Source organism: Lipophrys pholis (genome assembly GCF_963383615.2).
Source record: "Lipophrys pholis genome assembly, chromosome: 11".
Classification (NCBI taxonomy): Eukaryota; Metazoa; Chordata; class Actinopteri; order Blenniiformes; family Blenniidae; genus Lipophrys; species Lipophrys pholis.
This window is the reverse complement of record NC_137631.1, coordinates 11,431,587-11,450,103: the sequence shown is the minus strand read 5'-3', so window position 1 is coordinate 11,450,103 and position 18,517 is coordinate 11,431,587. Positions and strand designations below refer to the sequence as shown.

The window sequence follows — 18,517 nt, the reverse complement described above, 5'->3', positions numbered from 1 at the left end:
CATCAAACCTGAATGTTCCTATCAAGTCCTTCTGAACAAAAGATAAAATCAGGGTGAGGTGAAGAGACAAAGCAAAGCAATAGAGAAAGAGAAGAATTGCTGGAAAGCCAGTACAGTACCTTGTGGAATTCAAGTACTGTGTGGAGAAAAGAGTTCTGGACCAGAGCCACAAAAAAGAGTCCAAAAAAAAAAAAAACTGCAGGTAAGAGAGGATGCTTTCTGCTGCTCAAAACTTTAGTTTCACTGCTGGAATTTCTCTTGTGAGACAGCACATGACTGCTGTTTACACGGATGACCTAAAACTGGAGACAAAGTTTTCATTCGGCATGGTAATGATTCTGTGCTGCTCTGTCCTGAAGTGCACTCGGCTTTCAGGTTTCAAAAAGAAAGTAGAATGATTTTTTATTTTTTATTTTTTTTAAAGCCAGCAGACTGCAGATGGGAGAGCGTGACAGAGATGACTGAAGATTTGCCGAGCAATCTGACGGGGGGGAAACCCAACAGCAAGCTTCATTCAGATTTTTTGAAAATTGTTAAGCTCACATCAGAACCAGTACAAACAAAAAAAAAAACCTCCAATGAGAAACAGAGAGTGTCTGATACAAGAGAAAATGAAATTGGACAGTGTGAATGTTTCCCACAATGAAATCTTAGTCACAAACAGCCTTTGTTAAATGCATTCCCCTTTTTTTGTTAATAATCTTTCACAAATTTAAGAAGCGACATTTCGCTGGCGTTGGAATGAGAAACCAAGTACCTTTAAGACGCCTGCTTTTTTTCTGGCACTTCGAATCATTTCTTTTTTTCTAAACACCCACTCACAATGCGCTCTTTTTTAATAACTGATTAAAGAACAGGAAGTAAAATCAATAAAGTGAAGATTAAGATTAGTGATAATTAAATAGTACTGTGGACATCCAAAAAAAAACTCTGGAACAATGAGTGAACATTTTTTTACTTTTACATTTTTAACATTTTAACTGCTGTTTAGAAAAGAAACCTGTGGCCAGACACCAACGTGAAGCAAATACACAGATCTTGGTCTGCTGCTTGTCAGTGCCAAGAGCACCATCCAAGTATAAAGAGATCCAGAATCACTTTTTAAGCGCTGGATCGGTGAAAAGACTGGATCAGTGAAGCTCAGCCAACAATCCATCATCCAGTGTTGTGGCAGGATGACAAGCTTTTTGTCTCTCCGGCTGCATTTGGCCAAGACGAAAAAGTAGGAGTCTTTGGGGTTTTTATTCAGACTGTGTCCGTGGGCAATTAGTCTTAATCTACAGATTAATTTTGAATGGTTCTGTTCTCTGTGCAGCCCTGAAGCATGACCAAAATACGCAGAAGACCAAAAGCAACATCAGGGCAAACCAGGGCCTTTATAAAAACAAGTGCAAGTGGACTCTTCAGGTGGAACCAAGGTTTGGGGTTTTTCTATCAACAATCACATGAGTGAAGTGAAGAAAATCTGCATAAATTGGTCAATCACAAGGAGGGACCTATTGTCCTTTGGGGTATTGTGGCTGATAGCCCAAACATAATGTGCACTTTGGAGAATAAGAAGGAATAATATATTCCACAAAATTCTTGATGTCAACATCAGGAAAACGGTGAAGGAACAGAAACTGAAAAGTGTGTGGTTTCTACAGTTCACAGCAAAAAAATCACCATGAGGTATTTCAGCAACTGACCCCTAAACTTTATCTCATATGTGGATGAAATTGTACACATTAGATAAACCACATCATGTGCATGATATAATCATTAAAAAAAAATCACTGATCACTTTTATGTTCTTTTTTTTCCAGAAGTTCTAATCAGAAACATAAAACAGCATTTACTTTGCTTGAAGACGCCCGATCTTTTGCACTGAAGTGTACACTACCAAGACTAAATGCAGTACAAAGAATTCAAAATACTACACACACTACCATTGCACGTTGCGCAGTAATACAGCCAAACCTACTGCTGCCTTTGAGCACTCGTCTCAATGGAGATGAAGGGTGTTGAGCTCACCCTGGCAGTCATATAGTATGAACCCACTGCATTTATTATTCATGGCTGAGAACAACTAACAGATACAAAACAGCAGTCAAGCTTCAAAAACGCCAATTATTCTCTTAACCTTCTGCATTTACACCCACAGAGCTCGGCCTGGCATATTAACACATAATCTGGCTGAGGTGATAGCAGTTTTGCTTTTAAGTTAACACTTTTGTTATGTCTTGATAGTTCAAGCGTGAAAACATACTGGTTACTTGACATAATTAAAAGGGAAGCTAAAGAGTGAATAAATAAGCGGTAAAGTGTTCGTGCAGCAGCCTGCGCAGTCGCCAACATGCTCGGCTGCTGCACAAGAAGCCAAGAAAATCTAATTACGTTGTGGTTCTCATTGATGCAGCTGACTTGAATGGCCAGGTCAACAGGAGGAAGGGTGGACCATTGACATGCACTCGAACTTCACATGGAAAACAACAGCAGTGAATTCTCAGTATTACAAGGGCGAGTGGTGACAAGCCATCTGTACCATAACATGTTCTACAACCCATTGAGGCGGATTTCTTTGACATTTCTCTGAAGGCTGAAGGCGTAATCCCCTTTATGACTCTCTGTACCTGATATGGCATTGGCCCTCAAGAGTCTCTCTAACCCTCGAGGGAGTTCGACAACTTCATTTAGAGAGCGGGTAAAGAGGGCTCTTGGCTCTAACAAAAGACCTTTGGGTACTATGACCAGTAGGGAAATCAGTATATTATGGATCAGAGAATGGAGGTCAGTGCGGGGTGATGGATGGGAGGGAGACGGGGCATTCAAAGAGAGAGAGAGGGGAAATTTTCTGGGACTTACTGAGTTTTGGCATTCAACACAGGCATGGGAATGTCCTCGCTCATGTAGTCGAGCTCATCGGTTAAGCTGTTGGCTCGGGAGATGTCAATTGACATGCTGTTGTCGTGACTTCTCCTTACTGCAAAGATCAAACAAAACAAACATTTCCAGTAGACACATGGTGGAGCTCACACAATGAATGCCAGCTTAAATTTACTTCAGTGATGGAAATGAAATATCTTTATATTATTAGTCAAGTGGAGGGCTCGATCGTGTTTGTAAGATGCAAAACAGCTCATGCAGGCGATCACATGTGAAAGGTGACCGGGAGCTCTCTGTGTGACACTGGATACAACAAGGTGAGTTCCAACGTGATTTTTCAAGACTGTGTGCCAAAGCCATATGATCGGATTGGGAGAACTACATATACAGCTGCAAATCCAGAAACAGAAAGAGTAAAGATACCTGGGGAGCCAGGGCAGCTCAGAGTGAAAGACGACCAAGAGTGGTGAGGAGGGCCTGATGCCGCGAGAAATAATTCCAGGAGAAAAATAATGAGAGAAAAGGAGGAATAAAACAGAGAAAAGATCAATAGATTATATTGATCGAGTTCCACATATTGTACAATAAGAGTGGCCCACATTGAAAGAAGTAAGTGTTCAAATATCGGTTTTTCCATTCAATATACAACTATAAAGGCACTCTGTGTGTAATATCTTAACATTAAGGTGGAAAAAAAGTCCAGAATATTAAAAGATATTTAACTAGTGCAACTTTTTCCCTAATGCAAGCAAACACAACTCCCTGTTTTACTCATGTAATGCCAGAAAACCCTGTTTTTCTACTTTTTGTTAAACCGTTCATGTAACATTAGAATACAAAAACATTACATTGATGTGAGCATAATGTCAATTCAGATTGTAATCTTCACATCCATTGGCAACGAACTGTTGTGCAATAAAAACTCATCTTGGGTCAGAGGGGGAAAAATAATTCCTTTTTTTAATCATTTACACATAAAACAACATAAGTAAAAGCATAATTTTGTGGCGCTCCATTTCAACAATGCAGCTGGCTGGCTGCTGGCGCGGCTAAAAACAACAGCAAAAGAACAACATGTGTAGCGGGGTCCTGACCCGCAGTCAGGCTGTCAGCGGAGTTTGACAAGTCTGTCCTCCAAACCTTCGAGCCTCCATTGTGATAAAGAATAGAGGGCAAATCTGTTTCCAAGAACAGAATGACCGTTCCAACTCAAGCAAAAGCCATTCAGCCTTTCTCGTATTCCATCGTGGAGTTTGTTCAACATTGTTCAATGTGGAAGTGGAGACAGACAGAGAGAGAGACAGAGAGTGAGAGAGAGAGAGAGAGAGAGAGAGAGAGAGAGAGAGACTGGGAGAAGGAGCAGAGACAGAGAGAAGGAGCAGAGACAGAAGGAGTATCCAGAGCTAACCAGAGCTGTATTTACTACCAAATTTCAGCTCAACTTGAATCAGTTTATCAGCTACAAAAACAGAATAAGGGATTATTAACAATTTGGAGTTTATCTGGCCTTCCAATGCAAACATTCTTGTTTGTTTTGAGCCAGAGACAGAATTCAAAGGGCAGAGAGAGAGAGACATCCTCACAGACAGAGAGGTGGGTGGAACCAGACAGATAAGTGGAGCGATAAGATGGACACTGACTAGTCAAACAATGACCAGTTTATTTCTAACTACTGGAGCTCCACAATGGAAGCTTATCAAGTCCACACACCTCCCCCTCCTCCCCCACATCCCTCTGGTGTCCCACTTTGGGTCCCCATGGTCCCTGGGGCCCCTGTCCATTCCCAGTCAGGTCAGCCCTGTTCTTAACCCGTGGTGTTGGCAGGGCACTCGGTAAAGAAAACAGGCCAGGTCATCCCAGGACCAGTGACTGAGTGTCTGTGCTTGGCTCTGGTTTGGTCCGGTTGAGGACAAAGGCACAGCCAGCCACTGAGTCTAATTAAAATACTGTCTGGGCCACATTAAATGAACAGGCTAGCAAATGATTAACACAGGGGACTTTTTAATAGAAGAAAAAGAAGTACTTAGCCTGTGGAAGCTGGGACTGCTTAGAAAATGTATCATTTGAACTTTACTTTCTGTTATTGTCACCAAGACCAACCGTTTTGTGGGTTTTGTATATTTGTCTCTTTGATTTTGATATCTAAATACCATACCTGGCCTGCAAGTTTCAGGAAATCACAAACTGATGAAAGCTCTTTGGTGACATTGTGCCTCAATAAAATGGAATGAACTAACTCCTTGGGTGTCTTATTTTAGGTACCTGACTTTTATCTGGTGTTAAAGTGTATCCAAAGAACTCACCTGCTTGTCTGAACATCCTGGTGATGCCTGCGAAAACAAAGAACAGACAAACAGTTTATAAAGGACTGCAGCCTGGCTAACCTGCAACAGTTAATGCAGCAAGTAAATATAACTTAAAAAAACAATTGCTTCCAATGTCTACCAACACCTGGCAAAATATGCATGCATTATTTCATGAGCGTTGGCAATATTTATGTGCTTCTGAGCTGAACGTAATTTCTCCTTCTCCCACATGCACATTTGCAAACCATGATGCATGCCATGAGGAGAGGACTGTAAAACAAAGGTGGTTATGTCAAGGAAACTGTGCCATTCCAGGTCTCGATGAGTTGACAGGATAGGTTTGAATACGGCTGCAAAACTATTTTACAAGTAACTGAGAAGGACCATAGAGACTGTAAATTTCAGTGCTTGTTGCAAAGCTACACACTGCCTGAGGGAGGACATCATCCAAGGGAGTGTGGCTCAAAATATCTCAGACAGCTGTTCATTTAATACCTTGCAACACTGAATCCCAATGCATGTGATTGGTAAAACAACCACCATTTTAAATGCAGCGTGTTTGGGGTTAAAACAATTCTCAGTGGTGAAAATTAGAGGTCATTTATTATTGGCCTATTGCTTAACAGCTTCATACATCAGTAAATAATTTTTCAAAAAGAGCTGATCCAACAGAGATGAATCAAACAATACGGATTGAAGTGGCAGCCCTGGTGTAGACAGTTGACATTGCAGATGCCTGTTTAATGGATGGATCTGAAAGCAGAGATCATACAGTCCCTGGCTGTTTCAACTCAGACATTATAATTAGTGACAGCCGGCTGCAGACCTCAGCTGCTTCTTTGTACAGTTTATATCATTTATGGCTTGTCCAAATTCTTTTTCCATTCCACAGATTCAGCACATATAATTTAACTATGCTTATTAACTGCAGTATAAGGTAAATATTAAAATACAATTATCATCTGCTTGTAACCCTCCTCACACAAATGCTAATAATGAGGTAAATGTGCAGCCTTCCGGTTTGACACCAAACTTTGATTAAATTGCTTTTTCCACATTCATGTAAACGTCTCTTTAATTATCTGAGATCCACTCAATTAAGAAGAAAACCAAGTAATGTCTCCCCTTGTAAGCGGTTGCTCTTCCTGGTGATGGTCTCTTCTCATGTCAAGTTGATGTCTTTCCAGCTCCTTTTATGATTGCACGCTTTGAAAAGGAAAAACCCATAAAGCGTGTTTATTAACCTGGAGTCTGGGTCAGTTCATTTGGTTGGGTTGGCTTTTAACACAGGAAGCTGAAAATCCACTCCCCCCTCAACTAACCATCAATCATTAAAAATATTGCACCTACTGTACTAGCCAAAACTGAAAATTGTTAATTAGGTGGAAACTAAATGATCTGTAACCAACACCATCACTTTGGTTAAATTGACAAATTAATAGCATAACAAACAAATTTTGGTTTTGGTACGTTGGCTGTGTTGGTAAACGGCAACTTGCATTCAAAGAAATTTCCACTTGTAACTTTGTCAGGCTGTTATTTTAGAGTTTTTTTCCCATTCAAGCACTGTGTGAGTGTCTGTGGCCGGCAAAGGGGGACGACCAAAGCAGTAAAGAGCTTGTAACCATGACCTCTAATCACCACTAAGAGTGTAATGGCTTCCATGTGGCTTACTGGAGACACCTGGCAGCCATCTTGGCTTTGAGAGGCATCAAGCCTCTGTTTACTGTGTGAAAATGAGAAACCAGCACATAACATCTCCTCCCATAATCTGTAATGGTTTCCACTGTTTGTACGAACCCAGGGGATCGCACTGCAATCTTCTGTAAGAGGCTGGCTCCGAACACCACATTCAGGTCATATGTTCTCTAATGGCTGCTTGTCAATTTAGGTTAACGCTGGCAATGTGACAATGAGAAAAGTTTACACATGATAAGCGCTTTCTGACCTGTCTTATCAACAGAGCAAAGAGTGAATTTTTTTTTTGCATCAAACAGTACCAGCACAAGTGAATTGAAGTTGTCTCATGGTCAACAGGTAGATATGAACCACAAATATCAGCTTTGGAGAACTACGGGCAACAGACAGACGACTAAACACGTCTTGCCATGATTACAATAATAATATTTTAACGTAGTTGCTTTTTAGTAAATATTAAGGTGCAAAATAATTTGGTTAGGCTGAGTGGTAAGATTATTCACTCATTGGGATTTTGTTAATAATAAACACATCAATTAAGTCATATAGTTACGCTTTGCTATAGGTAAACAATACACATACACAACGACAGAAATTCAGACAGTGACAGTGACAGTGTGTTTGCTTTTGGCTTTTCAGAGTGGGATTCAAACAACAGTGATGAAACTCGACAGACTTTCTAAGTTTCTTGTTCCCTAATTGCTTGTCAGAATCAAGGGTCTGAAAAATCACAGTAGGTCGTCACAAAAGCCCATGCAGCTGTCCCGGCAATGATCAAGCTTTCCCACAAACGAGCCAACTGACTAGTTATAGTTTATGTGACTTCACATCATGCAGGATCAGACACCTGATAAGGTGTAGAATGAACTAACACAGCTTCAAATAAACCAGTTATTTAATCCAGTCTGATCTGTCCAACACAGCAAAACTATTACTTTTTTTTTTACTGTCTAGACTTTGTCATGACTTGAGTAGGATAAAGTTAAAAGCATGAGAACATAATTGTGAGATATTTAGTCCAGCAACAGGAGCCTTTACTTGGGGAGTATTGTGTTACACACATGTTCGAAATTGGGATGAAAAACACTTTTCACGACATGAATGCACAAGTTAACAGCTAATATTTCAAACGTGAGTGCCAAGGAAACGTCATTTATCACATAGTTGTTTTGGCCACTGAAATGCTTTGATTACAAAAACATAGATTTATTTTTTTTTTCTCACTGCGACAATGGATTTCCAAGGCCTTGAAGGCTGTATGACATCATTTAACAGCATTTCAACACACTTTATTTCATCAAACAAAACTGTGGTGTATTTCATTACTGCTGTTACTCATTTATTCAAATGTCCTTTACATGATAGAGCATCATTGCCAGCTGGATTTGAGCTCCAATGAAATAGTAAAGATAGCTTCGCACTCCAGTATTATTAACTTTCTTCTAAAAAAAAAAAAACCTCATCAGAACTTTTAACTCTGAAGTGTTGGGTTTTATATAAAAGAGAGATCCAAAATGAAGTCAGTTTAATCCAAAGCGTAATGGAAAGGGCTCTGCTCTGCACTTTTGAATGCAATCCTGGCTGGTGGACTAGTCTGAGAATGATTTGTTAGATGAAAGGCAGTTTATAGAAGTGAGTTGGCTTTCTCCAGACAAACGTCAGTGAGCGAGTGCAGTTTGGGCTTTTAACGGTGCGCATCTGTGACTGTAGGATACAGTAACGTGACAAGGATGGGGTTTCACCTTCCACCTTCTCTCCTCGCTCCTCAATAAAGAATGAGACGTCCTTCTTCTCCTCTGAGTCACTGATGTGATCGTAGGTGATCTGGGGGATCGACACAGCTCGCCCTGCGTCCACATCCATAGCGCCGTTTCCTCTGGACTTCAGCCGCCTCTTGGTCCCCTTTTTCTGACACAAAGGCAAGACAGATTCAGTTAGTAACCGGAATGCATGTAAAACAAGTTACCTAGAAAACCCTTTCAATTGATGTGCATGAGTGTTATTGGTGAGGGGGTATGTTCCCTCTGTTGAGCAGGAACTAAAGGGTCAAGGTTTCAGGTTTTTTAAATTATACCTGACACAAAAGTATACATGTAGTCAAAACTACAGAAATGTCTCCTTAGTGCACCTTACATCTCGCTGGGACTTACTTAATCAACAGGCATGCATACACTTCAGTAACAGTAATCTTATTAGAGGTGACTCTTGTCCAAAGTGAGTCTGGCTTGAAAAGCTAATTCAAATATTCATCAGCAGGTAACTAATTTACCAAAAAAACCTTCACAAGTTTTGATTAAAATATAAGTGTAAAATTTGAGTGATGAAGGGTAACAAAGCCTTTTTGTAGGCATCACCCAAAACTCGTTCCGTAATAATCACTTATTTTTATGTTGTGGGCAAGTTCACATGTTTGTTCTTCTGGAAGTCATTTATAATAAATCACACACACACACACACACACACACACACACACACACACACACACACACACACACACACACACACACACACACACACACACACACACACACACACACACACACACACACACACACACACACACACACACACACACACACACACACACACACACACAGTTTTTGTTTTGCTTAATCTTAACACCAGAGGTGTGTACTACTTTTCTGACCGGGTGCCAACACATCTCAGGAGTGAGCCCATGATTCCTTGTTAGTGTCAAAAAACAAACCAACTGATATCTATGCTATGTCAAAACCCCAAAATGTAATTTTACTGCAGCGTTCACACTGCTGAAACATCTGACTAACTTCAAGAAAGGCTTCATTGTGACCAAAGTGATGAGCTACAGAAGCAGAGGAAAGTCCAGACAACAGAGTAGAAACTGAATTATAGAGAACAGAGACTAGCGAGGCCACATAATCTCCAGGGAGTTAATCCAGAGTACAGTTCACTTACACCTCTAAAGGTTGTGCCATTTGTTGGTTTTCATACTCTTCTTCTGAATTGAAAGCATCGACTTGTTGCCACACCCATCCCGATTCATAAATTAATTACAATGAAATGCCTTAATATCAATATCAGGCCTTTCCATACTCTTTCCAGCTTTTGGGTGCTGGTGACATAAGCAGTGCCTGTTTAATATTTGAATGAGATCATAGTATTGTGTGAGTCAGTGAGTTGCTGAGAACCTCAGTGCCTCAATGCCTCGAGTCCAATCCTGAGACCAACTGACCCACACCAACGTCATGGATGTGACCTTTATTGAAGCTTATTTATTCGGACTCGGTGGATCAGACATGGGCATTTGACAAGTAGCCAGCAGTCCAACCCAAATACCCAATGTTTGAATGAGTCATTAGTAGAGAGGGAGGGAGGGAGGAGGTGATGGGCTGTGGGAGGATGAAGAAAGGGGCCGATAGAAATGGAATTTTAATAAAAGCTGAGCTTAAGGCACGAGGACACGAGAAACCGACACTGATCACGTTAGTACGGAGATGGAGGGAAATACTCTGAGAGTGGAAACAGGAATAAGAAAGGGTGAAATAAAGTGTGTTGAAGGGCGCAGGAGCAGGAGGGGACTCTTGAAAGAGGATAGGGAGGAAGGACAGAGCAGAAAGTCACATGCTGAAACAGAAAAGAGCGGAAGCAGGCTTCATTCTCCCAAATACATGTGGGTTCAATGCTACACAAAGATTTTTTTGTTGTTGTTCTCTTAGACAAAGGTTTACTCCCATGAGAAAGGCGGTGGTGACATCATCTCAACTGACTGAGTCTTTGTCCGGCGGAGACAAAGGCCCCGAGTCATCCTGGTGGAGTCAGGCCTGAGGGGAGGGAGGGGCCGGTTTGTGTGTGTGTGTGTGTGTGTGTGTGTGTGTGTGTGTGTGTGTGTGTGTGTGTGTGTGTGTGTGTGTGTGTGTGTGTGTGTGTGTGTGTGTGTGTGTGTGTGTGTGTGTGTGTGTGTGTGTGTGTTTCTGGGAACTTAACTTGCCCTTTTATTCTGTATTGCCTGAGATTAATTTAGCTAATATTGTTGGTAAAAGTGAACTGCAGATGGAGACAATACAGTGTTGGGCCACACGTATGCAAATCTGCCCTATAGTATCACAGTTTAATGTTCTTTTCTAAAACCTAAGCGCTCTCAATGTTCAACGAGTCTGGTTTTATGTTTTGATTCAAAGTGCCTGAGATTTTCGTCATTCATGAGAAATGGTGCATGCCAATAAGGTAACTTAAAATCTGATACCTAAAACCAGATATGACTCAATAAATTGTTACTTTTTCTTCTTCATTCATTCTTTAAGCTTGGTTTTTCTGTATATTTGATAGATTGGAGGAAAAACTCACAATAAGCAGAAGGCGAGCACCAAGATGTAGTTAGATAGTAAAAGAAAGCACATATTTACCGATATGTTGAGTTTCCTGATGGTAGGACTGTCAGTTTCCCCGGTGTGGACAGCCTGTGGCGTCAGGACATACATTTTCCAGGTAGCAGCACAGCCGTTTTGTTTCTCTGCCGCATAGCACCTCCAAAGTGTCTGAGGAACAGAGATTATCATGAGAGCATCGCTCAGTTTATTGAAGATATACCATGGAATTATAATTCAAATTCAGTGGCAATCTGAATTGATCTGTAGGATTATGTGGACCATTATAATAAACATATACTTTCACATTATGACATATCACAATAGTTCAATAATTTCAATTTTACATTAAAAGTGTTTTTTGTTTGTTGTCTTCCCCTATCCGAGTACCAGAGGTGACTAAATGGGATAATATGAAAGTAGAGGATGCTTCCATGCTGTTATAATTATGTTGGCCCACTTTTTGATGCATTTCTTGAATCTTGTGCACATGAATACAATTTCATAAAAAGGCACAAACCACCCTTCAACAGTGTAGTGGAAAAACTTTTTCATGTTATGACTTATTTTTTACAATTATTGGGAAGAATCAATGACGAAGAGGTTACAAGTCAAATCATTTGTTTTCAGGGACACATTAGTGTAATCCATGTGAAATGAAGACAGACAGACCAGGAATTGCAAAGTATGTACAGGATGTGAAGTTAATAAGGTGTTTTATAGTTAATGAGTCAGAATTGGTAGCTGTAATTTAAATGCTTTTCTTGTTGTTGTTTTTTAAAGATACTTAGTTGGATACATTTGTCATGTTAGAGAGAAACACTACTTTTTTTTATTTTTATTGAATTAATAGGTTGGATACAGTGTTTTACCTGGATGAGGGCAACTGCAGCAGGGATCTGTCTGTTGAAGTGCTTCTGTCGTTGCTTCTGTTGAACTTTCAGGGCAAAGCCTGAACCCAGAATCCCCTAAAATCAGTGAAATGAGACCATTGTATAACTCACTCTGCATACAAAGTTTCATAGACAATTAAAACTATTATAGTTCAGGATTTCCCACTCTAAGAAAGCAATTATTTTACTTTACTATACTGTGTCATGTAATTAAGTACCTCACCAAACAATGCCAAAGTTAAAATTGAAAATCAGAACTCACACATGTTGAAATGAGGCTAGGTTGAAATTAAAATGTTTAACAAAGATAACTTTTCTTAAAATTCATGACATTCAGTTTATTTTTCAGTAAAAATTGGGATTTACAGCAGGTAGTGCGAAGAAAGAGATGGCGAAGACACTGAAGCAGGAAGCGATGGCCTTGCCTATCCACGTCTGAGGGATTTTGTCTCCATAGCCGATTGTTGTGACCGTCACCTGGAAGAGAAGAGTGGATGAACTTCTCCTGACATCACAAGACTATTAAACACACTGCAAAATGATAGCTCCGTGAAAGAAAACTATCTACTCTGACCACTGTCTAAAGTGGTGCAAAAATAAAAGGCCAGGCTATTTAGAGCTGATTTGATTTCATCGGAGTCAAAGCTATAGCGTGGCCTGTTGTGACAGGAAAACAGATCATGTGTTGTTGTTTTCTTTCAGCTTCAATCTGAGTGCTTACTGGAGTCAGCCGTGTGAAAAGAATAATTGCCAGTAAGAAAGTAAAGTAAGAAATCAAGTAAGAACAAGCCCTTAAATTAAGGAGCACTTCTTCACCACAGGTGTCTCTTGAGATGATTAATCTCAACTTGAATACCCAACTCACAGTTACAGTTCTTTATAAGAAAGAATTTACTTTGTTTTGGTTTTTTAATGAACTGCTTGTGTAAAGAATGTGACAGTCAATGCACTGCTTCCAAAGCTTTACCCCAAGTGTCTATAAGGGGAGTGAAACCATAAAGACAAAGTTTATCAGCCACTCTAGATTTACTCCACTGCTGTCAACGAAGACTGGGGCATTTGAAGCTCTTGCTCCTCAAATGGAGTAAAGATTCCCAACGGTTAATCTTCAATGAATGTAGGAATTTGCCTGGGTGAGAGGGAAAACAAATACGTCTTGCATTTGCATGTACACGCACCCCGAAAGCAGAGCCAATTCTGACACATTCAGAACACACTCGGATTACCGCGGTTGTCTGTGGGGGTATCGCCGCGTGAGCCGCTGCTGCATGCTCTCACAAAGCGGCTGATGTAAGGTGATATACTTTAAAGAGCTTTGAGGGTTGAAAAAAAAAGAAAAAAAAAAGAAAAAAGAAGGCGCAGAGGCGGGAAAAGCAGCTGGGTGAGCGTATGATTGGGGTGGGTGGAGCAGAGAGGATTTAATTCTTTGTCGACAAATCCAATGACTAAACAGGCTGAGATGATCGGGTCCAAAAGAAGACTGAGTGCAGGCCAAAAACCCCATTGTGTTGACACAAAGGAAACAGATGTGATCATTGAACATATGTATATATGTATGATCATATGAATATCATAGCACTGTTTGCACATTCACTTTCTGGACCTCAGTTTGGTACCTCAGGCTCTCATGTTGTGATTGAAATGATAAAGTCCTTCTTGAAATTGAGCAGTGATTACCTAACCATCATCCATTTGAAAGAGAAAGAGGAGATAAGTAGAGGGAAGGAGAGAGGGGATATGATTCATGGCTTTTGGACTGTCCTCCTGCTGTGCTGCACACCTGCATATCCGAACGTGGAACTCAAGGCAAGAGAAGGAATACACTGCGGGAGAGCTTAGCGTAGTCTAATCAGTGCATACACACACAAACGCACATGACGCTGCCCCTGAACCTATTGTGAGAGCAAGTCATGACCCTCGAGTTTACAGTCCCCGAAAAACAAAAAAGGGTGCAAATCCCCAAGTGTGATCCTTTTCTCTTCTTTGTGAACAGAGTACCACAAAAAACGTTCCATAGAGCAGGAAGGAGGACTGTGACCCCACTAACCCTTCTTACATAAAGGTAGTAATCCCACAATTAAAGTTTTAATTAAGGGAACTGACACTTTATATTGGTGCTCTAAAAGTTCTTTGAGCCAAAGATCCCAGAGGTGAATTGTTTATTACCGTCTCTTTGTGGCATGCTGATCCTCTGCACAAGACTGCCATAGGTTTCTCATTACTTGGTGCTTTCAATTCAAATGCTTAATTAACTGCTCTGGAAACCCGAACCTCGGCACGGAGGGAAATAGGCAAAACCAGCTCCACACACAGAAAACATCAATACACCTGCTTTTGTGTGAAGTGTTGCAGACACACATGCATGATGCATACAGAAACAGTGACGAGAGTAAAAGACAAGGAGGCTTATAATGGGTCTAACCAGGGTGGCCACCAGTCTCCTTTTCCTCCCATTTGAGTCTCCACTTGACAAACATTGTGCAGACATCTTGTCACAGCTCTTAACATAAAAGGAGCTTTTCGGACATATATATGATGTAACCCCTCAAGCATGCGAGCTATGTTTGTGAATATAAGTCGCATTCAAGGAAACACGGTTGCAATGTTTTGTAAGGAAAGCATTTAAACAATACAACGTTAGTGAGGGCTATATTTTTTTAATTTCTTGCTCGGGATGCCTCACCACTCCCCACCACAGGGCATCAGCATAGCTGGAGAAACCTGTCTTGCCCTCCTCATCAACAGCATCCTTCTCCGCCAGGTAGACGAAGTAGGAGGAGAAGATCAGGCCCAGAAAGCCAATGTACAAGGTGGTGATCAGCTCCTGAAAAAACAAAGACGAGCAGACATAGAACCATTAAAATCTTCTTGAAATAAGGTCTTATTTTGGTTTGTTATAACTGTGTTAGAGTTTGAACCATTAACAACACCTAGGGTTTCTTAAAGCTCTTTGTGCCTCACTACATACTGTATATACCTATATACCATGCTTGAACCGTAGAATGGTGGTTGATAAAGTGAGGAGTGGGCTTCCCCTCGGGGGGCACTAGGTAGATTCAGGTAGGGGGCACATATGTAGTAAATATCCAGTAATCAGGAAAAAGCTTTTCCCCAACAAAGTTTTTTTTTTTTTTTTTTAAAGCCGTTATTATTTGTATTTCAAAACACATTTTAGAACTTTTTTTCCCCCTTCTGCGTAACATAAAGAAAATATGAGATTATGCGGAAAAGGATAACATTGCAGCAGCTGCACACATTTTATTTCAAAAGCATCTTACTTGCAGGAGATGAGTTATTGTCTAATCACTTTGGATCCCAACAGCTGCTCATAATAACATCATATGATGTTGACATCAGGAAGTACAGAAATCTCTAAGTGTTTTTGCATATGGTTGACATCGTCTTGAGCTTTATGAATACTATCAGGAATTGCTTGGAAAAAAAATAGCCATAACATCATATAATGCATAACACCTTCTGTTCAGCATGAAAAGTTGGGCAGCGATTATGGCTGGCTCCTCTATAAAAGCAACCACAACATGTTAGGATTGTGAGGCTGACTGTACTTTTTATCCAACAATCGACCTAAGCAGTCACATGAGGTGAAATGTGACATTTACCCCATAATATGTGATCAAATATAGATTTATAGTAAATGCCGAAAGTGCCAACGGTTGTATTATCAAGTGTCACGAGGCAAGAAGTGACACAGTTCTCAGCTTTTGGTTCCTTTACCAATTAGGCCATGCATTTTATAGACTCCATGAAAGAAAGCCACATTTAAGGCATAACGTCTCAGAAGATCTGCCACCCACTGTGTTGAGTGGGTTCATCGGCTGCTGGAGCATGTGGAGTACAAAGATGTGAAGGATGAAGCGAGATCTCACTGCAGATAAATGGCTATTTGAAGCCAAAATGTGACATCCATGCTACTTTGGTCAAAGATCCTAAGAAGCCCTATGTTCTTCATTCTATCCACTTGTTGACAATACAATGTGGATTGACTAAGCAGAACACATGATTCAACAAAGCGGTCATTTGACAGCAGGGAGGTGGCAACAAATCATATTAAGGTCAACTTCGATTAATCTTAAAGCTCTTTTTTTGTGAGCCTCTGCACACAGTTCCCACTGATAAGTCTGGCTATTCTGATGCCTCAAATAGATATGAATGTCAAGTTTAACCACCACAACCAAAGAACAGACTGTGCTTCAGGGATTAACCAGGGTACATTAGAGCTCCTGGCTTCATTGTGTATTGGCCTGAGAAAGAACCAAAACAAGTGTACCGGAAAACAAAGAAAAAAGAGGGGGCAACCTTCACCGTCTCCTTTCTTCTCCTTATAAAGACAGGCTTGAGGGAGATTTTTAATTATTTTTTTTTTTGTCTTTCCATTTGATTTTTTTGCAATGAGCAGTCAATATGGGGGGATTACACCAACTGGGTACTGGAGGTTTGCAAGTTCAGTGTTTTGTCAAAAATGTTAGACACATTGACACATATCTGCCACGATGACATAAATATATACGTAGAACAAGAGAAATATTAACAAACAGCTCACACACCTGTCGATGAATAAAGACGACAGATCCCAGGAGCCTCCATGTTCCGCCCTGTCGATCCACGTGGAGCATGCGCAGGATTTGGAGAAAACGAATACCTCTGCAAAATAAAACACGGCAGCATTACATTCAATATTGCAATCCATCGTTATTGATGGACTTTAGGTAACTATAACAAACTAAAGTTGGATGTGCTTCACAGGTGAGTGAATAAAATCTACAAACGCGTGTGATGATGAGCAATACCGTAAAACAATTTTTAAAAATGTGACATGGATAGACGTACGCACGTTTAAAACAAACATATTTAAAGCCCACTCGGGTTTTGATTTACATTTGATTTGATAGTAAAATGCTGAACAAAATGAGGGGCTCTACCTGATGGCAGACGTGGCAAACACTTGACCATTTGACCCAACACCAAGCACAATGATTGAAGCAATGACCACTATCAAATCTGGAAGAAAAAAAGAAAAAGAAAGACAAATCAATCAAATCAACAATAAGAATAACAATGATGTAAAATGGCTCTTACAATCTTTAAATGTTGAGCTATAGTAAAGTTTAGCATGTATGATCTTAGTTGATGATCTATAAAAATGCTTTTTGACATGAGGAGAACAAAAGCAAAACCAAGGCACACCTATGATTGATATGGGCTTCCTGATGAAGCGGAGACGTCCTTTGATGCCTGCATACTTGCTGCGACAGCCTGCCGACCACAGCCGGACCACATACTCTGTGCCAAAGAAAAGCACCAGCACAATCTCCTGTGGGGCACAATGCAAACACGGAATAAGGGTTACATTTATCCATCAGTACAGAGATGATCGCTGCGACACACATACAGCAGGCGAGGATGTGGAAGGAGATAAGGTGTCATTTTGCAAAGCACAGATAACACAGTGCTGTGCACCAGCGTTCATTTCGAAGCATTTTCAGAATCAATCACCATTATCTACAATATCATATGAGTGGGCAATGACAGGTGTGTATGCGTGTGTGTGTGTGAGGTAGAGAAAGAGAGACATGGAGGTGGTCTGGTAGGAGCGGGACCACCCAGCCATGCAGGAGAAGAGATGGAGCTTGATAACATGGCTGATGACAGCTCATATTGAGATAAGGTCAATGGCTAAGTGATTGAAGCTGCAGAAAAGAAATACCATCATGCTGTTTCCTAACAGGTGGGGGAGCGAAATAATCATCTCTGGTCTTGTAAATGTTTCAGTAGCACCTGACTGACAAGCGAGGGCTCCTGCATTGGCGTCAAGGTTCATGCTTTTAAACTGTATTTCACTCCGCGCCATTCAGCATTTGTAGTCCTATTACGTGCATATAAGCAAAGCTCCATAAATTAATTAACCCCGTCCGACAGAGATCACTTTCCCAGCCACCGTGTATCCATAATATTTAGTCACCGTACTGTCTGGTGAAACCTTTTGCCATGTGGGTGGCCACCTCATTGAGTTCAGTTGCTTGAACTGGCTGCTCCCGGAGCGCCCTTGTATGAAACCCAATACCATGAGCCCTGCTGCAATAACACAGCGCCACAAGGCCCCAAAACAATGACCTGTCAATCACAAAACCAGACGCTTTTCTGGCCGAATCAAAGTGTCACTGTATCAGGAAGAGAGATTTCTTTTTTCTTTTGTTTTGTTGCTCTAGTTTATATTCTGTTTGCTCATTTTCATTAATTAACTATGTTCACAGCTCTGGGTTTTGCGCTTGAGTTGCCCGGCCTTAGATTCCTATACACTGCATTCACGAGCATGAGTTGCTTGTTTTCTGTCACTGAGTTAAAGACAAAGAGAGGAAGATAAAGGGGCACAGTTGACAGAGACGGGCAGAAA

At 40.7% G+C, this 18,517-nt stretch overlaps 1 protein-coding gene across 1 annotated transcript in view; it reads right to left on the bottom strand.

The window, feature by feature from the left end:
- The window catches only part of kcnq1.2 (potassium voltage-gated channel, KQT-like subfamily, member 1.2), a gene marked incomplete at its 5' end in the record, with an annotated part of 166,501 nt that overhangs the window by 132,658 nt on the left and 15,326 nt on the right, over positions 1-18,517 (bottom strand). Inside the window, 11 exons of the mRNA XM_080474641.1 lie at positions 2,845-2,962; positions 3,289-3,342; positions 5,169-5,195; positions 8,612-8,777; positions 11,252-11,383; positions 12,085-12,180; positions 12,472-12,582; positions 14,789-14,929; positions 16,671-16,767; positions 17,046-17,124; positions 17,311-17,437. Coding sequence (XP_080330767.1) covers positions 2,845-2,962; positions 3,289-3,342; positions 5,169-5,195; positions 8,612-8,777; positions 11,252-11,383; positions 12,085-12,180; positions 12,472-12,582; positions 14,789-14,929; positions 16,671-16,767; positions 17,046-17,124; positions 17,311-17,437 — 1,148 coding nt within the window. The remainder of the gene's footprint in view (positions 1-2,844; positions 2,963-3,288; positions 3,343-5,168; positions 5,196-8,611; positions 8,778-11,251; positions 11,384-12,084; positions 12,181-12,471; positions 12,583-14,788; positions 14,930-16,670; positions 16,768-17,045; positions 17,125-17,310; positions 17,438-18,517) is intronic.